A 24,941-nucleotide genomic window follows, 5' to 3' on the forward strand; every position below is an offset into this window, starting at 1 on the left:
AACCTTTGCTTTCCCTAATTATTAACCGGTCAAAAAATTCGCGGATTTTGCTAAAAGAATTCGACCAAATCAATTTAGAGTGAAAAATGCTCTCACTCTTAAAACGTTTCCAGTTTTCAAACAACCAGCAAGCAGAGAAATATTCTGCAAAAATTCGATGCAGAAATTGAGGAAGTCCACCTTGTACTCCAAGAACGATTCCCGATTTTTCGTCGCCCTTGTTCACTTTCTTGATTACGTCTTCCACACTCTTGCGTTCCTTCTCAGACAACAGTTTTTCTATATCTTTTGCATCAAAAATAACGCACATGCCTAGCAATTTGTGTTGTTTGTTTAACTCCTTTTTGAACAGCGTTTTTCCTGCCTGGGCGGTATGCGTATTAGCACCAGCATCGGTAATGCCCTGTTTTCCAAAGCATAAAATATCTAGCTTGTGGTCAATGAAACGTTCAACCACACGGAGTATATCATGTTTCTTGCCATTCAACATTTGATTCGACATTGTTTGTGTATTTTCATTTACACAACTCTTAATCTCGGGTAATAAGGCAATCTGCACCATATACAGCAACAATGGCACAGTTACCATGTCTTTCAAAACATTGTCGATGATATGAAACAGCACCCTAAGAATATTGTTCCGATGGCTCTCTTCGTAGCGCTCGTAACCATATAATTTTTTTACAAGAAATATGTGAAGTGATATAATTTTATCTTTCTCTGAATACGGCTTTAATCCATACATTCGACAATCTTCAAAAGTTGTCTTCAATTCTTGTTCAAATCCATACGGTCGACTTGAGAGGTATAGCAATCGCACTCCATCAAGACGTGAGAATCGCCCGAAACACTTCATTACCACATCCTTAAAGTATGGCGCGATTTCATCAAAACCGTCTAGAATTAACACGAGTTTATGTTCATTAAACTTCTCCTTAAACAACCGCAATTCAAATAGTTCTATCGTGGATAGCCTTTTAGTCTTCGTTTCATCCAATACTATTTCGCCGTCTGAAACAGTCAGAAGATTTGCACAACGATCGGCCTCTTCTCTAAAGCCATCAGTCTCTTTGATCGTATGTTTGTTGATACTCGATACGAACAGCGCCAAATGGATGTATCGATACAATAGCCTCACAATTTCTGTTTCATCAAGGTTTTCTACATTGCTCAATCGTTGGAAATCGGTCGAAAATTCCAGTGCGATAAACTTTATCACGTATAGGGAATGATCGTAACTTGCCAAACGCCAGGCTAACCAGGTAAAGTAGGTTGTTTTACCAAATCCTGCATCATTGAGGAAGATAAAGACCTTCCCACTATCGCCATCTTGGAAACCAGGTAGATCGGGTTCCTCAACGTTCGTGTCTAGAGCGGCTAGTATCGCTGATTCGCTAAGCTGTTCAACATAAAAATGTTCTTTTCCTTCCGTCTTTGTCTGTTTCTTCGGCTCATGTGGCTCAGAACTACGATGAACGTACCAGTATTTAATTTTTTCATAATTAATCTTATTTAAATGATGGTCTATTAACTTCTCATTTGGTTCGCAAGACTCCAACAAATTTAATAAAAAGCTCAAATCGTCATTTTCTTCCACAATTCCCATCAGTGGCGTAGTAGTACCAAACATCATTCGTTCATTTTGCATATACAACTGTTGCAAAGCTTCATCTGAGAGATCCTTCACATAAATCCTTTCTGAAATTTCGTCATCCTGCGGACTTCCTGAAATGTGTTCTACAACAACGATCTTTTGACGATATTTATCTGATAATTCTTTTAGCTCATTAATGGCTACATATTCGGGTTTCCCTAGTATCGTTATGACTTTGATTGTAGGATGATTTACATCTCTAAGGTATGATAGCAAATCTTTGAGAACATCATTCATATCTTGCTGTTTTGTATACTTTGCACTATCAACAAATATTGTTTCATATTTTAATTGTGATAGCGCTTGAAATATAATGCGAGAGTAAACTGTCAATTCAAGCGTGCTGTTAAACTCATAAATTCCAGGACCAGACTCCTTGAGAACTTCATACAACTTAAACTCTTTTAAGCGATCCGGATTTACTTCAATATGAGGATGTTTTTTGTGTCCAGATTCCAAGTGCTCTTCTGAAAGACGCCTCAAAACACTGATGTTTTGGTTGAAATCTTTGTCCAAAAACCATTGTTGTATACGTTCGAGGGTTATGTAGTAACGAGGGTTGTTGTACACGTTATTATTCAGTAAACCCACCAAATTATCAATAACTAATTCACGTTGAGCTTCATCGCACCACTCGGGCAATAGGTTCCGCAATTTTATACGTAGTTCTTTGTGATTGTAGGAGTTACATATAAGCAGAAATTTACTAAAGAACTCGTCCTTTTTCTCATCAAAATCTGAATCATTTTTAAACACATCTTTACACGATTTTTTTAAGCATTCCGTCAGCTCAGGTATGTCACGGTGCAACTGATAACATGTTGCTCGTATATCGTCACAAAACTGTAAAGTATCATCTTCCTGTGGCTCGATTTTCGTGGCATTGACGTTCTTATCGAGTTTAGCGTTGGTACAAATGGCATATTGAGTTTTGTGTTCATCTTTATGGGACTCAGATTCACCTTTAGTTAGTTCCGGATCAATCTCAAGAAATGATGAAAAATACGTGGGAACCGAGTACATACCTTTGGCAGCGCATAGATCCTCTACCTTTATGAACATCCCGTCCGTCTTTTTATGCTTCGCTTGTATGCACAAAGTGCTGGTGCCGTTTGGCGATTGCTGGTGGTATAAAATGTCGTCGAATTTTCCTGCTTCCGACACTTCTGTGGCGACAATAAACTGGTTCTTCTTTTTGAATTGCCGAAGAATAATCGATATGGCCAAATACGTATTATACAACTCGCCATGCATAGTGGTGTGTGCTATCGAATTTGTAATCATGGATGTCACATGTTGCCTTTTAAGTTCCTCATCTTGTTCGACTAGAATGTTTCTATACATATGGAAGAAAAAGAGAGAAAGAAAGAGAAAAAATATACACTAAAAATCTAAAAATACATAAGTATATACGACATGATCGGATTATTGTCAAGGTTTACTGACCATACAGGCCTTGTTAAAAAGAATTTCTTAGCCTCAACTGAAGGAATAAGAATTACAAATGAATTAATGATCGGTTGCCCATTTAGCACGTCTGTCTGCTGTTTTCTTTCTCTGCGATCAATGGTTTATCGTTGGGTAAATTCTAATTTCCAATTTAAAATACTGGATGAAACATGAAAAAAATATTTTACCGGAGCAAACTTATATCGGGAATTGGTCTTTTTGGGTCTTGGTCCTTCGCGCGACAGGACCGGTACCTAATCCCATTAGCAAGTACAGCCTATCCGGTAACGTTGTGGAAAACAGCCATGCCAATTCCTTATAATTGAATATAGGCATCATTTAGCGACAAATTGTGCTGTCCAACGAAAACAAACCAAAATTCGAAATAAGCCTTTATGGCATATCATTGCTTGTAACAGTTGCTATCGATACTGTTTTCTTGAAAACGAAATCACTTGGCAGAAATAATTCTTCATGATGAGTTACAGAAATATGATAACAGTATAATCGAACCTCTGACGGAATAGTAACAAAAATTGATAAATCGTCTTCATTCGGAATATTTGTACCTTTCTATGGGATCGTTAGGATTGTCCGCCGGCGATGTCGTCGGTATAGATTCATCGTTTATAAGGCTCTCACGTGGTCCTTGTGAGTGGATATGGTCACTATCTCTTTTGCTCATTTTAATTCTGAAATGAAAAAAAAAATATTAGACATAACCAAAATCTAGAAATTTTCTTTAAATTTAATGTATACCAATTCTGTTGTTGATTTTAAGATTTAAATCACTTCTTTGATTGAGTTTAACTGAATGATCGTTAATTTGATTGTAAACCGGGCGATCCACGATGTTTATAGAATGTATCAGTGTTTCGCGCATCAGCATTAATTCTCGTATGACTCTCTCTTGTTCCAGTAATTAGCAATCAGATTGGCATCAGTAACTCACTATGTTTTTAGCTAGATGGGTCTTTCATGTGTTTCATTAAAAGCTTTTCGATATTATTGTTTTTGATGTCCAATTCTTAACTATAAAACTACGTCACAAGTCTATTAAAGGAATTGGCTATTATCGGAGCAGGTTCAGCATATTGCATATGAAGTCAAAGCTTCTTCATTATTTTTAATTCGGCACCATGTCATGCTATAAGTTATCGTTCTCACGATTAGCAATCGAAATGCCTTATTAAAATTCTATCGTCCAATGCGACAAGCTCATTCGCGCGATGCTTTCGTAGCTGTTCGTCTGTACCGCAACCAAAAGAAAATGTTTAGTTAGGAGTTGCAGGAATCGTTACTGTTACACGAGTATCAAAAGATTTGGGAGGCTATGGAAACGGTCAATTTCAAGAGAGTCATTGTCAAACAAATCGACACCTCGGCTTGTAAGCGGACTCGGCAGTGGAAGATCCCCGGAGAAGTCTGGGACCAACAAACCTGGTAAAAGACATCTTTACATGTTTGAAAAGATCCATATACGAGCCTCAGAAGAAGAGATTACTGAGCAGTACTCCATCACATGCCTCAATAGTACTTTCGAGCACAGCGGATCGGAACAGTCTCTTGCGATACATTTAACTGCACCAAGACCAAAGAGTTCGATGTAGCGATAAGGCTTCTTTCGTGCCAAACTTGTAAATTCTTAACCAACGAAACACGATTGACCAAGACCTGGTCTAATACATAGTACACAAGATAACAATATAATTTACCTTTCTATACAATAGATCGACTCTTAAATATTGTAGTATTTGTTCTTGCAGTTGCACTCGTAGTTCTCTTAAAAGTGTTTGCCGCTTTTATTCACAGCACTGTTCTGTCCGCTGTCAATTTTTGTTGCGTTCGTCAATAATCCACACACAATATTTGTTGCGGTTTGTCGCAATTGATCAAATCAAGCCTATCAACACACTCTGCAACTTTTACTCAGAAACCCACGAAATGTACGTGAATGCGTACGAAAGGTTAAATGCTTATTGAATCAAACGAAACACAGCCAGTTGGGTGGAAGTTGTTCAATTTGTACTGTTTTCCTTATCTTATCGTCTAAAATACTTTTTAAAGGTAGCAGAACTACTGGCTAAAGTCTGAAACACGACCTCCCCCCCCACTCACGGGCACTCATTTGAGTGACTTTTTTTCGTGCAGGGTGGTTCGAAATCGGTTGCGTGTTTTTTTTAATTATGTTTCGAGACACAGACACCTGAGGGCATGGCCGTCGAAGAAGAAAATGTAGCAATTGGTGCCATCTATCGACCACAGGTCAAAGATTGGCGATCCGTTGGAGCTTTCGCGAATAGCTCCGGCCACAGACATGGTAGCGATTAGTGGTGCATGGACGAAATGTAGCCACAAGTGCCATCTAGCCATGGCCAGAAGAAAGTTTGGCGATATCTTGGATACCGGCGGAGCTATGGGGCAAAGTTGGGTCAAAAATGAGGAAAATTTTACGGTTTCACAAACAGCGTATGGAACTTGGTTCCTCGATGAATAAATCACTTTTCACTATGCGAAAACCTCCTTACAATTTAATAGTAATTGTAAAAAAAATCAAATTCAGGCCACATTGCATAGTCTCCGAACCACCCTGTACGAAAAATTGACACGCAGATGAGTGACCGTGAGTGGGGGGGGTCGTGTTTCAGACTTTAGCCGAACTCCTCTACCACCTCGAGATCGTCGCCGTCCACTGATACTCTGTTTCCGAGTTGGGCTCTATCATGATCAGAGCCTTCGGCAAGCAAGTATTATGTCTTCGTCGCATTGATCCTCCAATTCTTTCGGCCTCGCGTTTCAGTCGGGTGTATGCGTCGCACATTGCCGCTGATGTCCGTCCGATGTTGCCGATGTTATCCGCGAAGCCGAGAAATTGTAGAGAACGGGTGAAAATCGTGCACCGGATGTCGATTCCCGCGCTTCGCATGACACCTTCCAGAGCGATGTTTAACAGCAAACAGAAGAGTCCGTCTCCTTGCCTCAGACCCCGGTGATATACAAACGATTCTGATGGAATGTTCGACACTCTCATCTTGCACTGCACCCCGTCCATAGTGGCCTTCAACAACTTCCCTAGCTTCCCTGGAAATCCGTACTTCTGCATGGTGTGCCATAGTTCGGTCCGATCTATGGTTTCGAAGGTCGCCTTAAAGTCAATGAACAGGTGCTTAGGGATCTGATGCTCTCGGCACTTCTGGAGGATCTGCCGTAGCGTAAAGATTTGGTTGCTCGGAAGTTTGTACAGTTCAGCCAGTCGCCCTTCTTGTACACTGGGTGTATGACACCCAGTTTCTACTCGTCCGGTAGTTCTTCCTTGTCATCGAAATTTCTTGGTATCCTTTCGTTGCATTTGTATTGGTGGTGATTTGCAAGGCCTCTCTTTCAATCCCCTGTCACGTCGGAGGGACTACGCATCCTAGCTGTTTAAAGTCTCGTAGGATATTAGTACAGAAGGACATGACTGACCGTCCCCCTCCGTTCACTTTAGCTATATAATGCCAATATTATCCTACTAGAGGCTTCGGATCCATACCCATATCGGATGTAGCGGTATTGCTACATACACTGGTAACAGAGCATGTGTATACCTATACTTACAATTTTACTTTTTCTTCATACACTTCAAATATTCGTCTACATGTTGTCAAGATTGGATTTCTTTTATTGGACTTATTTCCTGCATTGCACAACAACAGCTGTTTTGTTAACTTCGTCAACCAAGAGTCCAAAAACTTATCAGGAATTCGCACTGGTTGCTCGTTAATCATCTCACTGACCGGGTAATCGTTATCTTTCCTCACCAACCAGCAAGACCAACGACAGTTTATCGCGAAATTGGGTTGCCACGGGCTAGCGATGTTTCGGTGAAAATGTTCGATAAAACCGTTATCCGCATCGGGGGGATATGCTATGCAATATTAATACTAACAAAGAATAAGGAACAAGCTTACCCAGAGTCATTTTTGGAGGCCCTAACTGAGAATCCTCGGGGCCCTTAAAACCGACGAAAGAAAATAAGTAAAGTGTTACAATATTGTAAGACATGCATATTGAACTCTACAAGCGCCAAAAACTTCGAGGCCCCTTTAGTCTCGGGGTCCCCCACAGCCGCTTAGTTTGCGTAGTGGATGATCCGCCTCTGGACTAGACCGTTTTTGCGTACAAGTTTTTTGACTTTAATTTTTGAGAGACCATTAAACTGTGTAAGTGTACATTGGGGCTAACATTTCATAAACGACTGTAAACTAGTATAAAAATTTATTTCAAAAAACCAGAAATGATAGCCATGGCAGTCAACGGGATATACGATAAGATAAGAGTGCAACTAACACCCTACTGACAACATTTCGTATGATTCAATAAGCGTTTAACCTTTCGTACGCATTCACGTACATTTCGTGGGTTTCTGTGTAAAAATTACAGAGCGTGTGGATAGGCCAAATTAGTTCGATTGCGACAAAACGCAACAAGTATTGTGTGTGGATTATGTACAAACGCAACAAGTATTGTGTGTGGATTATTGATAAACGCAACAAAAATTGACAGCGGACAGAACAGTGCTGTGAATAAAAGCGGCAAACACTTTTAAGAGAACAACGAGTGCAACTGCAAGAACAAATACTTCAATATTTAAGTGCAGATCTATCGTACAGAAAGGTAAATTATGTTGTACTCTTGTGTGCTATGTATTAGACCAGGTCCTGGTCAATCGTGTTCCGCTGGTTGCGAACTTGTCAGTTTGGCACGAAAGAGAACTCTTTGGACTTGGTGCAGTTAAATGTATCCCAAGTGACTGTTCCGATTCGCTGTGTTCGAAAGTGTTAGTTTGGTTAGATATGAAGATAAGCATTTCCCAGAAGGTCCGTATGTGGTTAGGCATGGGTGTAAAGGGAAAAATTATGTTTATCAGAACTTGCGGTGATTTTAGATGTGGTGACACAATATCTTCCGAAAGTTGTTGCTTTCATCAACAAGTATAAGAAATTGCATGCAAACTTTTTTTAGACATAAACCTTTCACCGAAGAGCACCAACACTCCCAATAGCCCTGAGCTGTGATCATTGTGATGCGACAACGTTCATAACCAAATCTCAAACAGAGAAGTAGATTTTTGTAGTTAGTAGCTCACATAATTCTTCTCATTACTTGCCTATCACAGGGTACCAAGTTGTACATGTTGAAAATCAACCTTTCTCTCATTATTTATGATGTCTTGCATGTTATACAACAAATTTACTCATTTTCGTTCTATTATTAATGTGCTTTACAGAAGCAACATGAACAGTACAGTCGAGCAAAAAGACGACAGAGTCACTACAACGTCTACGAATATGTCCACAGTGTACAATCTAGTGGAATACATGTTAAAAAACTCAACCAAAGGATTACCCAGAGTCGGAGGCGACTTATATCATCTACGCCTGGCAATTATGATTATTCTTCGGAAATACAAAATGAGTCAGCTCGACAACGAATTCAACTTTGCTGTCGCATTAGAAGTGACGGCAGCAGGAAAATTTGACGACATAGTGTTATTTTACTCATCGCCACGACAGGTCACCGGCACTTGGTACATACAAGCGAAATACAAACAGAACATGGGTTCTAAAATCGAAGAACAAGGTCTATGTGCCGCATGCGATTCTGAGTTCTCGATCCCCATGTACTTTGTGTCATTTCTCGAGATTGATCAGAATCTCCCAAAGGATGCGCGTTATATCCTGTGTAGTACTGCTGGACTCCATGAGAAGATGGAACAATATTTTAAGGTCATCATCAAACAACAGGATGATTCTTTACAGTGCAATGCGGTCAACACACAGCAGAGTGATCTTAAGGAGTTTTGCAAAGATATAGAAGCAACATGTTACCAGTTAGATTGGGATAAACCCTTTCCAGCGCTGCTCGAGGCTGTAAAAGATTCATGTCTCTCTGCTTTAGGAAGGAAACTTGCACTCTTCGTCTGTTCTGGAGAGGTAATTACATTAAACGACACATTCTTTAGCACATTTCTCAACTTAATTTACAAATGTATAGCACCATCAGAGCTAGAAACAAGCGATCCGTCTGTGAGCATTTACAAATTAACAAAAGGCTTTTCCGATGAAGCTAACATCACCTCACCAATAACGCCGAACAGAAACTTAAACAAAGAAACAACAGGAGTAGATAAACCAACGCCAATAGAAAAGATTCAAACAGCTTTTAAAACAGAGCGCAAAAAGCTACTCGAAAGGAAATTCAAGAAACACAAAACAAATGAGCTGAACATTAAGTTCGATAAGGCTTCGTTCAAGTCTGCCCAAGACACACAAGATCATGAGGAGTTTGCTAAGTTTGATCAAAGATTATGCGAGTTCTATAGCAAATTTTTGCTTATGTCCAACTCCTGCAATGAAGAAAAACTACGCGAAAAAGCGATTGCTCTATTGCCATCGTGGTGTGTTGAGCGAGAAACAGTATTTGACAAGCTGCAGGGAAAAGTGTTGGATGCAATGAAGCCTGAACGACGTGTTCCCATGGACCTTGCATTTTGGCAAAAAATATTTGTTAATGTAAATCTGAAGCAAAACATAACTGACGTGATATGGTATTCAAAAGAGTACCTTAAGTCAGTGCGTGAAAAACATCCTCATATTGAAGTAAATCCGGAACGCTTAAAAGAGTTTAAGTTGTATGAAGTTCTCAAGGAGTCTGGTCCTGGAATTTACGAGTTTAACAGCACGCTTGAATTGACAGTTTACTCTCGCATTATATTTCAAGCGCTATCACAATTAAAATATGAAACAATATTTGTTGATAGTGCAAAGTATACAAAACAGCAAGATATGAATGATGTTCTCAAAGATTTGCTATCATACCTTAGAGATGTAAATCATCCTACAATCAAAGTCATAACGATACTAGGGAAACCCGAATATGTAGCCATTAATGAGCTAAAAGAATTATCAGATAAATATCGTCAAAAGATCGTTGTTGTAGAACACATTTCAGGAAGTCCGCAGGATGGCGAAATTTCAGAAAGGATTTATGTGAAGGATCTCTCAAATGAAGCTTTGCAACAATTGTATTTGCAAAATGAACGAATGATGTTTGGTACTACTACGCCACTGATTGGAATTGTGGAAGAAAATGACGATTTGAGCTTTTTATTAAATGTGTTGGAGTCTTGCGAACCAAATGAGGAGTTAATATACCAACATTTAAATAAGAATAATTATGAAAAAATTAAATATTGGTACGTTCACCGTCATTATATGCCTTACAAGGAGGATAACAAGCTAAATGAGAATGATCTAGAATTTCATAGTGCGTTGGAAGTAAAGCGTGTTCTAGCCACTAGCAATGAAGAACCCGATCTACCTGGTTTCCAAGATGGCGACAGTGGGAAGGTCTTTATCTTCCTCAATGATGCAGGATTTGGTAAAACAACCTACTTTACCTGGTTAGCCTGGCGTTTGTCAAGATACGATCAATCCCTATACGTAATAAAGTTTATCGCACTGAAATTTTCGACCGATTTCCAACGATTGAGCAATGTAGAAAACCTTGATGAAACAGAAATTGTGAGGCTATTGTATCGATACATCCATTTGGCGCTGTTCGTATCGAGTATCAACAAACATACGATCAAAGAGACTGATGGCTTTAGAGAAGAGGCCGATCGTTGTGCAAATCTTCTGACTGTTTCAGACGGCGAAATAGTATTGGATGAAACGAAGACTAAAAGGCTATCCACGATCGAATTATTTGAATTGCGGTTGTTTAAGGAGAAGTTTAACAAACGAAAGCTCGTGTTAATTCTAGACGGTTTCGATGAAATCGCGCCATACTTTAAGGATGTGGTAATGAAGTGTTTCGGACGATTCTCACGTCTTGATGGAGTGCGTTTGCTATACCTCTCAAGTCGACCGTATGGATTTGAACAAGAATTGAAAAACACCTTTCCTCAATGTCAAATATATCGGCTAAAACCATTTTCAAGGATAAATATAATAACTTCACTTCACAAATTTCTTGTGAATAATTTAGATGGTTACGAGCGCTACAAAGAGATCCATCGAAACAGCATTCTTATGATGTTATCTCGGATTATCAAACATGTTTTAAAAGATATCATAAGAATTCCATTGTTGTTGTACATGGTGCTGGTTATCTTATTACCCGAGATTAAGAGTTGTGTAAATGAAAATACACATAACATATCGCAACAAATGTTAAATAACAACCAAATTGACATACTTTATCTGGTTGAAGAGTTTGTAGACAGAAAGTTTAAAATTGCGAATACAGATAAAATAGGCACGACCGATTTTGCTGCTTCGACAGCTGCAGCCATAACAAAAGAAGTTCGATTAAAAAAAGAAATAATGAAACAGCACATGCTGTTGGCCATGTACGTTATATTTGATGCAAAAGATAGAGAAAAACTGTTGTCCAAGGTGGAACAGAAAAGTGCAAAAAAGATAATGAAGAAAGTGAACCAAGGCGCAGAAAAAACGGGAATCGTTCTTGGAGTACAAGGTGGAGTGCCTCAATTTCTGCATCGAATTTTTGCAGAATATTTCTCTGCCTGCTGGTTGTTCGAAAACTGGAAACGTTTTAAGAATGAGAGCATTTTTCACTCTCAAATGATTTTGTCGCGTTATTTAAGCAAAACACGCGAATTTTTAGACCGATTGATACTTAGGGGAAGCAATGGTTGTGATTTACATTTGGCGCTAGTGAATGGATCCTATAGTCAGGTTGAAGAAATACTACGAAATAACCCTACTACTGTTACCGTAAAAGATAGAGTTGGCCGCTTACCATTGCATTTGGTAGAATACATAAATCCATGGCCCGATAATATAAAACCAGTGATATTATTATTAAAATCAATATCAAGGAAGATGTCACCGGAACTTATTCATGTAAACGATGAACTTTTTGGATGGAATGCTATAGATTACGCATTTTTTCATAACGATAGTGATTTAATAGAAATGCTCTTCAAAAGTGGTTTAGAACCTAATATGGACAATTTGATCCAACAGGTACGGTCTAATGATTTTTATACATTACTTTGGATGGCATGTAAGTATACGAACTATTTGGTTGATTGTATGGATCAAAAGGACTTAGCAGACGAACTAAGCGAACGTGTGGCAAAGTATCTTGTTGAAGAGAACAAAATAGATATATATGCCCCACTTGCTCAATTACATTCTTCATCGGTGCTGGACATAGTTATAACTGTAGGAAGTATTTTTATGTTTCGTCAGTTAATTGAAAAATCAGGTCCACAGAAGTTGGGTTTGGGCGGTCGTGCCAAGCGATTGTTTCTGATCTCCTTGAAGAAAGAAAGATATGATTTTACTAACTATCTTATTGAACGTAATCCCTCTTTCGTGTCCATGATTAAAAACAACCAATGCTTATATTTATGTGCTAAAAAAGCAATTGAAAGCAATCAAAAGAAATTGTTCAAAACAATCTTTATACAGGTCTGCAGTTACAATCGGATTAAATGTGTTAAAAAAGACATTATTATCGATAGGTTTGACGATCGAATGGAAAATGAAACAATTAATTTTGAAATTCCATTTGAACAATATTGCTGTAGCAAAGATTTTTACTACTGTGAGGATGCTGTAGTAACAAACATATTTTCAGCTGCTATACATTACGGCAACATACCAATGATTAGATACATACTGCAGAAGACGAATATGGATGTTACGGTCGAAATGATTGGAAATGTTATGGAATGGATAAGAAATAATTATTTTGGAAATCATAAAAATAATGTACCTGTATATCGATATATATTAAAGAAGGTTTACGATCATTACGGTGATGATCAAGAAGGATTGAATTTGTTTCTTATGACCATTAAACATGGTTGCGTATACATGTTACCGAGTTTGGTTGCCATTGGCTTTAATCCAAAAAAGATTTGTATGAGGAATCATTGGGATATTTTTCAATATCGTTTAGATATGTCGACCGAAATGTGTTCGGCCAATGTTTTTGTGTACCTGCAACAAAGATCGTATTTGGATTGTTTCGATGCCTTTGGTCCAGAAGATGAAAGTATTTTTGAATTCGCAATTAAAGAAAGCCTTTTCACTGTAGCACAAGCGTTAATTGAAGACAAATTCCGCAATGAATCAGAAAAAGAAAAAGCAATTAGGGAGTTACTAAACCTATATTTACTTAAATATAGAGAAGAGGTTATTTGTGATTTTATAAAAAGTCTCCTGAATAAAAGTTCAATTGGAGGTAAAATGGAAAATGATATTTGGCATTCAGTCTATTTCTCTATCTTCAATCGCATTCCGATAGTCTGATCTACAATTTTAATAGGATTTTTTTTCTCAATCATATTTTAAAAATTTAAGCGACATTCTGTTTCAAAACTTCTTTTTACTGACGCTATAAGTTGGAATAAGCAAAGGTTTATGGAGTAATTTTCAATCAAGAGACAAACAACAACACGATAATAGCAAGTTACCGCAGATGTATTAGGATAATTAGTAGAAAAGTTAATTCTGTAAATTGAACGTGTTCGCAAGCGTCATACAAATAAAATAAAAGGCGAAACAGAGAAAAGGTTATGTTTAGGGCGACACTAAGCAGTAACTTGTAAGGGAATCCATTAGAGTAGAAGAATTCATTCAGTTCAGTAGGAGTTGAGTTATGAAGGACTAGTTTCTACATTACAATTATGTTTTATCGCTTAACAACCACGATGAACTTGTCCAATTAGGAAATGTTTGGAGAATAAAAATTTAACCAGAAATAAATAAAATACATTCGGATGTACCTTTTCTCGTATAATGAAGGTCCATATAACATTCATGGTCAAATAATATCATTTTTTTGTCCCATAAGCTTGAAGGAAAATAGCCGAGTTGTTACAAGGACAAGCTGTATGAATTGTACGATGAAATCAGAATCTAACTACGAAGCAAACTCCTAACGCTCCGTTGGATTGATCATGTCATAAGAATGACACCGGACGACCCAGCCCGTGAAGTATTTTAGATTCTCTAAAATGGTCAGACGAAGCGCCCAAACGATGTCATCGAGCGGGAATGCGAGATTGGCTGACGACGTTCGTCGATCGTTTGTGGTTCTAAGAACTCTTGCAGTTGGTCAATACCGTTGGTAAAAAAAGAATTAATTTTGTAAGAAATATATAAATAAGAATCTTTTACGAAATATTTCAAGGATGAACTAAAACGGACTATTGCAACGATTATACTAACATACTAATACGATTGCACCAAACAACCCAGTGAGACAAATTTGGTTAAATAACCGATAGATAAACCACTCTGAAGCAGAGCGAATGAATTGAACCGTCAGGCGTCCCATGATATGGTCTCAACTTCTCCATCGAATAAGTAAGAGTAAGTTAATTTTTATAATCGCCTGGATAATCGTTTGCGCACAAAGAGAAGTTTTGGGCCTAGTCCATAAAGTCGAGAGAGCAATGTCACCGTAACTGATCTGACAACCGGGAAGTTTTTGTATTTAACTCAGCAAGTTAAATTATCAATAAAGAACGCTTAAAGATGCGTTCGTAACAACATCTCTTTAGGTATATTGGACCACATTCTATTTGCTAGTTAAATATTTCCTACAGTCAATGTTATTCCGTATCAAACATTGCTCGATTGGATTCCGAATCGAGTTGCTCTTTGATCGAAAAGCAGTTATGCTTTCTATGCTTACGATCCACGTGCCATTTGGTCATATTCAATCAATTGTTTGTAAAGGAAATTGTATCGGATTGTATCTTACCTTCAAAACCATGTCCATCCACTCAAGGTTTAAGCATCGAAATTAGTTTCATTGCACATTTCACTCCGTTCGGATCTTATAGCTTTAATATTGCATTCTTTATCGTATGCTAACACGGTAAGTTTCGACCAGTTCTGACCCTATCTTTGCATGCACTATGTTCACCTCCGCCTGTGTCAATGTTCGCTCCATGTGACGATAGACGATGCGGAAGCAAAGACTACTCTTGCCCGTTTTTGGATGAGTAAAGCGATCGATAAGCGTAACCTGGAAAAGAAATAATACACGTCAATGTCGAAAGTCTTCATTCGGAATTTCATTCCGCGTAATGCCACAACCGAGTATTTCGAGCCAGCTGCCTTTAAAATATATTTCCAACTCCCACGAAGGTTGCGTGAAGGGAAAGTATGCGTCCACCCAACGGTACTTGATGTCTGCGCCGAACAGCTTCTGAACAAGCCCAACCAAAACCTTCTTCATCTCGTGCTCGCAAAGCTTTACCGCTTCGAGCGTATGGCATGGCTGTTTGTGCTGGTCGATGCAGTCCGCCAAAGGGCTACCAGCAATTGATACACCGCAATTGATCTAACCATGGTGTCACCAAACATAATTCAGAGAACACATAGAACAGTTGCCGATCAACACATAGGCAATAGTGGACATAAAATAATCTACACTTATATCGAAGGACCCACGATCCCTACTAATAGTAAAATAACTAACAAAATCCTAGTAGAGAAGCAAATCCGACAGTTGAAATGCACGGAACACACCTGCTTGGCCAGTATTGCAAAAGACATAAAAAAACATAGTAAAAAATAACACAAAAAATTCCAACCATACTCCTAAATCGTGGTGGACCGAGGAACTCAAAAAGGCATGGCAAAAGAAAAACGATACCAGGAAAAAATATAACAGTAACAAAACACTAGAAAATCATATTGACTTTAAGAGGGACTTAGCAAAATTCAAATTCCTTAAAAAAATTGAAAAACGGAAAAACTTTGAAAGGTGGTTAGATAAAGTAAACGCTGACACCACCACCACTGAACTATGGAACATTATTAACAAATGCCACGGTAAAAAAGTTTCTAAGCAATACTCTAATTTTATAAGCTCTAACCCACAAAATGCCAAAGAATTCCTAAAAATAAACTTCCCAAATTTTAATAACAGAACTAACAACTCCATCAGGGCACCACTAACATACGATCCAGAAATTGAACTACTAAACCTAAGTAAATGGCATAAAATTCTAAAATCTAAAAACAATACCACACCAGGGGTTGATGGATTAACATATGGTACTCTCCAAATTCTAAGTGATGAGATGGCCGTCAAAATTATTGAGGAAATCAACGAAATGTACTGAGTGGGAAAGGTACCTCATAGATTAAAAAGGATTAAAGTAATCGCAATCGGCAAAATCGGCAAAGAATTAAATGATGTTATAAATTTTAGACCGATAGCATTACTGATAACAGCTTTAAAAGTAGCAAACACAGCCATACTTGAAAAGATCACAGATCATCTAGAAAAACATCTACTTCTACCTGAGTCCAGTTTTGGTTTCCGTTAAAACAAATCAACCACAGATATGATTGAGTTGCTAATCAACACCATAACAAAAAACAATAGAAAAAAATACACTGGAGTGATTTTTATCGATGTTAAAAATGCGTACAATAGTGTATTAAGAAATGAGCTGACAGCAATAATGCAATCCCTATCGATATCTAACGAAGATATTGCCTGGATTAGCAGCTTCCTTAAGAACAGGAGCTTAGAAATATGCGTTGATAGTGCAACAATCAAAAGAAGAGTGTCGGACGGGCTACCCCAGGGGGACGTCCTCTCTCCGACGCTCTTTAACATATACACCAGTAGATGTCATGAAATAAATAACGGAAAAACCAAAGTGCTACAATATGCAGATGATTTTGCCATCATAGAAACGGGACTTACGCCAAAAGCTGTTGAAAGATCCCTCCAAAGATCATTAAGCTGGCTAACTCAAAAATTAAATGAACTGAATCTTGTAACCAACACCCAAAAATGCACATACATGACATTCCCAAACGGAAACTTCAAAACAAACATACACAAAGCAGGGTTTAACATACAGAAAACCAAAGAACACAAGTTTTTGGGAGTCACGATAGATAGCCAATTAAAATTCCACCTGTAGTGACTGTAAAGCACGATCGTTTCTTTCACGAACAAAACACGAGATCGGACATCTGTTTCGCTTGACAGCTATTATTCAACTGACTCTTTATTCTCTCATACTTATACTCAACCCTGCACAACTCACTCTTTAATCTCTCATGCTTATACTCGACCCTACACTACCAACACTTGGAAAATCAAAAAACCAAAGCATCAAAGCGTCTAAATGCCATCAAAACAATTTGCAACTTAAGAAACAATGTAGACCCTGAAAAAGCCATCCAAGTACACAGGGCACTAATCCGAGGTAGTATGGAATATGGCATTGGTTTCACCTTAAACGCCACAAAAACTAAGCTAAGAACCGTAAACACCCTTTTAAACCAATCATTAAGAAGAGTGACAGGGTGCACTAAGAGCACCCCCCTAAACACGCTCTATGCTATTGCTGCAGAAATACCTTTCCCAATCAGGAGTAAATATCTAGTCGCCAAACAGCTCGCCAAAACGATAGCATACACATCCAAAAACTCCCAAATACTAACTAAAGTACCTGAACAAAATCATTCTAACAAATTGCTATAGAAAAGATATATAAGGAAAACGTTAAAATTTTTAGTATAGTAACAAAAATAAGTTTTAATTATTTAAATAATAACTATCAATATGTAGATGTTAGGGAAAACGTACCGGGCTTGACCGTAAGCAAAAACAACTGCAACCCTACCATGGCAAAACAACTTAGCTTAGAAATGATAAAATCAAACAAATCAAACCTCAAAATATTCACAGATGGAAGCAAAAACAGCCATGGCTGTGGAATAGGCATATACATCATAAAGGAAAAGGAAGCAGAAAAAAAATTAGCTTTTAAATTACAAAAAGATGTTTCAATATGCACAACAGAGCTCTATGCAATTAAAAAGGCTTTAGAGTACGCGGCCCTCGAAAGAATAAAAAAACCGACTATATATACAGATAGTAAATCGGCCTGTACCATAATCAAACAAGCTAGAGAAGACAAATACACAGATGAAATCATAAGAGGTATCATAAATAACTGTGAATACTTAGAGGCCACCATACAATGGATTCCTAGCCACATAATTATCGAGGGCAATGAAATAGCAGACGAGTAAGCTAAGAAAGGCACTAAAAGTAACCTAATAATCAACAATCTGATACGATTCAAAGATGCTTTAGAAAAACTACAAGAAAAAACGATACAGGAAACGGACAGATGGTACACAGACATGTGTACAAGCAAAGGAAAAAAATTCGAGAGATACCAGACAAAAATAGAAAAAAAGATGTGGCATCACAAAATGAAAATATCGCCAAAAGATATAAAAACTGTTTGTTTACGTTTCGTATGCGTTACACTCATTTGACAGTTGAAATTTATTATTCCGATTAATGCATTATTGTTTTCACCGGGGTAGCGTTACGAACGCAGAGGTTAGTTGTGTTAGTGTAAGGACCGTTAGGGCTAAGAACCATTGCAACTTGTAACCAAAATCACTGCACTTGTAATAAAATACGTACGCCGAACGGTCAAGCGAGAAACCGCGCTCCAGATTAATTTTTCACCGTTCCGAAAGAAAACTAAAATTCACAACGTAGGGATCGATCGCGAACATTTGGTGCCGTGACCAGGATATATTCTTTCGGAGTGAAATTAATTTCGGTTTCTCAGAGTGATCATTGCTGCGTGTTGCAAGATTGCACTATTGCACTGAGTGTGAACACTTGTATTATTTGTTGAAAGTTGTCAGCTATCTGTAACGTACTGTACGTGTACCGTGATTGTTGATCGTGATTATTGACTGTTGGCTGCTTGTGAAAATTTGTGGTGTTGAGTTTTTTGGTTGTGAACTCGTCCTCGCGAATTTTGTGTTTTTTGTCGTTGACCGGCCATCACTGTGAGCATTGGCGTCGGTTCAATGGCATCACCAGCCGACTTGCGTTCCAGAAGAGTGACGTTGGAGGAGAAGATTCATCGTGCTGCTGCATTTGCTGCAAATTTCGTTCCGGCGCGCGTTGAGCTTAAAGTGCCTTTTTATGCCACGGAAGTTGAACGAGTTTCAGTCGAATACGACGGTGTGCAGCAGATGATTGAAAATGGTGCTGCACCGGAGGAACGCGCGCTTGAAAGCCATTTACGCGCCACGATGGAGGATGCTATAATGGCTGTGAGAGCAAGCCTCCAAGCACTAATGCAACCGACGCCGCGCGTAGCCATCGCGTCATCATCGAATCGCGTTGCAGCGTCGGAGCTAAGATTGCCAAGAATTTCGTTGCCTGAATTCGACGGTAATGAAATGCAATGGGCAACGTTTCGTGACACTTTTGAAGCACTTATTCACAACAACACCGAAGTGCTGGATATCCAAAAGTTTCACTATCTGCGAGCAGCACTGAAAGGAGAAGCTGCTAGGCTGCTAGATTCCATCCCGTTGTGTTCCTCAAATTACTCCATTGCATGGAAATCATTGGTCGATCGCTATGCCAATGAGTATTTACAAAAAAAGAGGCATTTGCAAGCCATGTTCAACATGTCGAGAGTGCAAAAGGAATCCAATGCAGCACTGCATAGGCTGGTCGATGATTTCGACAGACATGTGAAAATGCTCCACCAGTTGGGTGAGCCAACTGAACAGTGGAGCACTATTCTGGAGTATGTGTTGTGCACAAAACTGCCTGAGGAAACGTTGAAGAACTGGGAGGATCATGCTTCCACGCTCGATACACCTGACTACGCAACGCTAATAGATTTCCTACAAAGAAAAATGCGGATATTAGAGTCCATATCGATGAATCATCAGTCTACGAAGGAAAGTACTCACCCGAATCCCGTGCGGCGCGCCCCGCAGCAGCTTTCTTCCTGCTCTTCCACTACGAGCAATTCTAAAGAGTGCCCATATTGCCAACACGAGCATGCCCTGAGCAGTTGTTACAAGTATTGCCGCCTTCCACTGTCTGAGCGTATTCAGATTGCAAATGAGAAGAAGGTTTGCAATAACTGCTTACGGAAGGGTCATTGGGCAAGAAATTGTCTTACGTCTTCCCGATGCAAGCATTGCCGTGACAGACATCACACTCTTTTGCACCGCTCCAATGAACCAGCAGGATCGAAAGAAGGGTCACCGGAACGTCCCGATTCACCGAAGCCGAAGGATCGCGCATACGCTCAGTCGCTCAACGTTACTGAGACGACGGAGCGTTCAGAGGAGGTGTTTCTGCTAACTGTGCGAGTGAACATCGTAGATGCTGACGGCAAGGAGCATTCGGTGCGTGCTCTTCTAGACAGTGCGTCGCAAGCGAGCCTGATGACCGAAAGGATTGCCAGATTGCTGCAGATAAAACGGTCTCCAGCTAACGTCAAAGTATTGGGAGCTGGTAAGGTATCTCGCAATGTTCGTGAATGTGTGTTTGCTGAGATTCGGTCGAAAAGACAGCATTTCAGTTGTGGCGTACAATTTATGTTGATGGACCAAATAACCTCTAATATTCCTTCAGAGAACATAGCTATTAGCCACTGGTGTATCCCGAAAGGAATTGAGCTAGCTGATCCGGAATTTAATAAATCACAGCCAATCGATTTATTAATAGGCGCGAAGCACTATTATTCGTTTTTCCCTAGTGCTGCACGAGTGCACTTGGGTCCTGACCTTCCATCATTGATTGACAGCGTGTTTGGCTGGATTGTAGCGGGTTCGGCAATGTTGCATTACCCTGCTAATTCGCAGACAATTGTTTCCAACGCTGTTTGCATGATGTCACTGGAAGAAAGCATGGAACGGTTTTGGAAAATCGAATCTTTGGTAATGAAAGATGGATACTCGCCCGAAGAACGAAGATGTGAACAGCTATTTCAGACAACCACGACGAGAGATAAGGATGGTCGGTACATCGTCCGTTTGCCGCGTCATCCTGACTTTGGGGTACGATTAGGTGCATCCAAAACAAGTGCAAAACGTCGATTCGAGCTGTTGGAGAAACGTTTCGTTAGAAATGCCAAACTGAAGGAAGAGTATCACGCATTTATGAAGGAGTACTACGAGTTGGGGCATATGCGTTTGGTCCGCGATGAGCTGCCGGAGCCAGTTGAGTCGTACTATCTGCCCCACCATCCCGTGTTCAAAGAGTCGAGCACTACAACGAAAATCAGAGTCGTGTTTGACGGCTCTTCGAAAACTACAAGCGGTTATTCCCTTAATGAGGCTCTCTGTGTGGGACCAGTGGTGCAGGACGAGCTGCTTGATCAACTTTTGCGTTTTCGCACCTACAGAGTGGCTTTGGTAGGCGACATAGCAAAGATGTACCGGCAGATATTGCTTCATCCTGATGATCGTCCATTAGTGCGAATCTTCTTTCGATTTTCGACGCAGCAACCAGTCCAGATTTATGAGCTGAATACGGTTACCTATGGACTGGCACCATCATCGTTCCTTGCTACGCGTGCTCTGATTCAGCTAGCGGATGATGAGGGTGACGCATACCCACGAGCGGGTCCGGCTTTGCGAAAGAACTTCTACGTAGACGATTTCATCGGAGGAGCGAACTCGGTAGAAGAGGCTACGTTGCTACGAGATGAGTTAGCTGAGTTGCTACTTAAAGGCGGATTTGAGCTACGCAAATGGACTTCTAATTGTCCTGATGTTCTGCGCGGACTCGATGAGTCGCAAATTGGAACAACTTCCAAGATGAGCTTCGCTTCCCATGAAGCCGTGAAGACACTTGGGATCAGTTGGGTTCCACAAGAAGATTGGTTGCTATTTGAAGGATTGTGTCAACCAGATACCGATATCATCACAAAGCGATCTGTACTTTCCACCATCGCTAAAATGTATGATCCGCTGGGAATGATAGCTCCGATAGTCATTCGGGCAAAGATGATAATGCAGGAAATATGGACGTACTCGTGTGATTGGGATGATGCCCTGCCAGCAGGCATCGTTAGTAAGTGGAAGCAGCTTCAACAGGAGATCCAATCCCTTTCACAGTACCGTATGGAAAGATACGTATTGGTTCCCGGCGCACGTAAGATTGAGCTACACACCTTTTCCGATGCTTCAACAGTAGCTTATGGTGCATGCACGTATGTACGGTGTGAAGAGCCGGGACGAGTTCGGGTGATGCTTCTAGCATCTAAGAGTAAGGTAGCACCCTTAAAGCAACTAACGGTTGCCAGACTAGAGTTATGTGCCTGCGTCCTTGCAGCACATTTGCACCATCGAATAAAAAGGGCGATTGCTACGAACATTGATGCGTCATGGTTTTGGACCGATTCAGCTATCTGCACGGCGTGGATTAGGGCGCCTCCAACCACGTGGAAAACGTTTGTCGCCAACCGTGTGGCTGAGATACAGCATTTTACGAGTGACGCAAAGTGGCGACACATAGCTGGAGTCGAAAATCCCGCTGATCTGGTGTCGCGCGGGATGGAAGTGTTGGAATTCAACAACAGCATGGCATGGAGACATGGGCCAGCATGGTTGACGAAACCAGAGGATGTTTGGCCTATGTCTGATCCAACGGAGCCTCCTGAGGCAATTCAAGAGAAGAAGGTGTTAACAGCAGCCGTTGCGACGTGTACCAACGAGCTGTTCCTGCGTTGGTCATCATTTACTCGCCTGGTAAATGTCGTAGGTTATTGTCGACGTTTCATTGCCATGGTGCCACATCGGCGGCGCATAAGACGTGAAGGAGCCATGCATTCCAACGAAGGCAATGCGCATTCCAGTACTTCCGCATCTCCGAAGGTGCTGAGCGTTCTTGAGCGAGCAGCAGCGGAAGACGCGTTATTAAGGCTTGCTCAGCGTGAGTCTTTCGCGGAAGAGTTGAGTGATCTGCAAACGGGGAAACAAATTAGAAGGCAGTCACAGTTACGTCGACTTACCCCATTTTTGGACAAAAAGGGTATCATCAGAGTTGGTGGCCGATTGAACTTGGCGCAGCTACCCTTTCAGTCGAAGCATCCCGCGTTGCTGCCTAAGGGCCACCCACTGGCTCGATTAATTGCAGAGAGCTACCACAAGTTGCTGCTACATGGTGGAGGACGTTTGTTGCTGTCATCCATAAGGGAAAGATTTTGGCCCTTGAACGGAAGAATGTTGGTGAAAGCCGTGGTGAGGAATTGCATCCGATGTATTCGTCATCATCCTACGGCAGCAGAGCAGCATACTGGTCAACTGCCCTCTGGTAGATTAGTCCCGAGTCGTCCGTTTGCGGTCACAGGAGTGGATTACGCAGGCCCATTGTATCTAAAGCCTGCGCATCGGCGGGCTGCATCGCTGAAGGCATATTTGTGTGTCTTTGTGTGTTTCACAACCAAGGCGGTTCATCTAGAGCTAGTGGGTGATCTTTCAACCGAAGGGTTTCTCGCTGCTCTACGGAGATTTACGGCGAGGAGAGGTATTCCGGAGCACATCCATTCGGACAACGGTAAAAACTTCGAAGGTGCCAGGAACGAGCTGCAGGAACTTTTTGCGAGATTGGGAAGTGAGACTGCACAGAGTGTCATCGCAGCGTCGTGCGCGGAACATGGAATCACTTGGCATATGATTCCACCGAGAGCTCCCCATTTTGGCGGCCTTTGGGAAGCTGCGGTAAAAACTGCCAAGCGTCACCTGTTTCGTCAACTGGGCAGTACACGATTATCGTTTGAAGGCTACTACACCGTTCTGCATCAAATCGAGGCAGCAATGAACTCTCGTCCGCTGCTGCCACTTTCCGATGATCCTAATGATTTGGCCGCACTAACGCCTTCTCATTTTTTAGTAGGTTCATCGATGACGGCGATACCAGATCCGGAACTAACACACGCACACATAAACACCGAACAGCACTTGACCAAACTTCAACTACTGGTTCAGAAGTTTTGGAAACACTGGCAGAAGGAATACTTACAAGAACTGCAGAAGGACCCACGCATCGCTAAGACCACGGACAACATTCAACCGGGGCGAATGGTTATCGTAGTGGACGAGCTGCTGCCAACTACTCGCTGGCCGCTTGCACGAGTCGTAGAGGTTCACCCCGGTGCGGATGGACTAGTACGCGTAGTCACGTTGCGAACACCTAAGGGAATTATAAAACGTCCGATCACGAAGATCTGTCCCTTACCAATATCCAGTGAAAATGTAGGAGCATAAGGAAGTCAGGAAATTTCACTTGCACAAAGATTACGAATCACTTGGTACTTAACACTTTTATCTGTTTGCGATACCACGCGGTGTTTTGACATAGGCGAGCAAGGATAAGTTTGTTTGTTGATGGTACATCAAGGCGAGGAGTATGTTTACGTTTCGTATGCGTTACACTCATTTGACAGTTGAAATTTATTATTCCGATTAATGCATTATTGTTTTCACCGGGGTAGCGTTACGAACGCAGAGGTTAGTTGTGTTAGTGTAAGGACCGTTAGGGCTAAGAACCATTGCAACTTGTAACCAAAATCACTGCACTTGTAATAAAATACGTACGCCGAACGGTCAAGCGAGAAACCGCGCTCCAGATTAATTTTTCACCGTTCCGAAAGAAAACTAAAATTCACAACGTAGGGATCGATCGCGAACACTGTTAATAGACTAATTTCGGTACATGACTACAGCAACTATTGGCTACACAAATTTAAATTGGTAGAAGACGGACTATGCAGAACTTGTAACAGCCCAGACACTGGTCGACATAGAATTTTCCACTGCATTAGGCTCCGATCAGAGAGAAGTAAAGACAAACTACCATCAGAGGAAAACTTCATTAACAGCTGGAAAGCCAAACAAATAGGAGCAATCAAAAAAGTACTAGCATTTATACAAGCAAACAAAATTAAATTATAAAGAAAATAGTACAGAACAGGAAAAATACAACACAA

The 24,941-nt window shown here is 40.4% G+C and overlaps 4 protein-coding genes across 16 annotated transcripts in view; 2 read left to right on the forward strand and 2 right to left on the reverse strand.

The window, feature by feature from the left end:
* The window catches only part of LOC125768328 (palmitoyltransferase Hip14), a 42,888-nt gene that overhangs the window by 7,704 nt on the left and 10,243 nt on the right, over positions 1–24,941 (reverse strand). The gene's annotated exons all lie outside the window — the stretch shown is intronic.
* The window catches only part of LOC125768387 (probable phenylalanine--tRNA ligase, mitochondrial), a 122,751-nt gene continuing 99,675 nt past the window's right edge, over positions 1,866–24,941 (reverse strand). The window contains exons 2-4 of one of the 2 annotated variants that reach the window (XR_007418886.1): positions 14,894–15,160; positions 3,673–3,795; positions 1,866–2,990 (exon numbers count right to left, since the gene is read on the reverse strand). Coding sequence is in view for 1 of the 2 variants with exons in the window: in XM_049435979.1 (XP_049291936.1) it covers positions 14,993–15,160 (168 nt within the window). In the remaining variant the exon portion in view is untranslated. Of the gene's footprint in view, positions 2,991–3,672; positions 3,796–14,237; positions 15,161–24,941 lie in introns of those variants that run through there. The other variant, XM_049435979.1, reaches the window with a different exon arrangement.
* LOC125768326 (uncharacterized) overlaps positions 7,776–24,941 on the forward strand; it is a 98,543-nt gene continuing 81,377 nt past the window's right edge. The window contains exon 1 of one of the 12 annotated variants that reach the window (XM_049435778.1): positions 7,776–13,290. In XM_049435778.1, coding sequence (XP_049291735.1) covers positions 8,308–13,290 — 4,983 coding nt within the window. In that variant the 5' untranslated portion in view covers positions 7,776–8,307. Of the gene's footprint in view, positions 13,367–24,941 lie in introns of all 12 variants that reach the window. The other 11 variants (XM_049435773.1, XM_049435772.1, XM_049435783.1 and 8 more) reach the window with 11 other exon arrangements.
* On the forward strand, positions 20,545–24,570 carry LOC125768342 (uncharacterized). Its single transcript, XM_049435850.1, has 2 exons — positions 20,545–23,509; positions 23,846–24,570. The coding sequence occupies exons 1-2, from the start codon at positions 20,545–20,547 to the stop codon at positions 24,217–24,219; spliced, it is 3,339 nt and encodes a 1,112-aa protein (XP_049291807.1). The 3' UTR covers positions 24,220–24,570.

The sequence above is a fragment of the Anopheles funestus genome, chromosome 3RL, assembly GCF_943734845.2.
Source record: "Anopheles funestus chromosome 3RL, idAnoFuneDA-416_04, whole genome shotgun sequence".
NCBI classification, from domain to species: Eukaryota; Metazoa; Arthropoda; class Insecta; order Diptera; family Culicidae; genus Anopheles; species Anopheles funestus.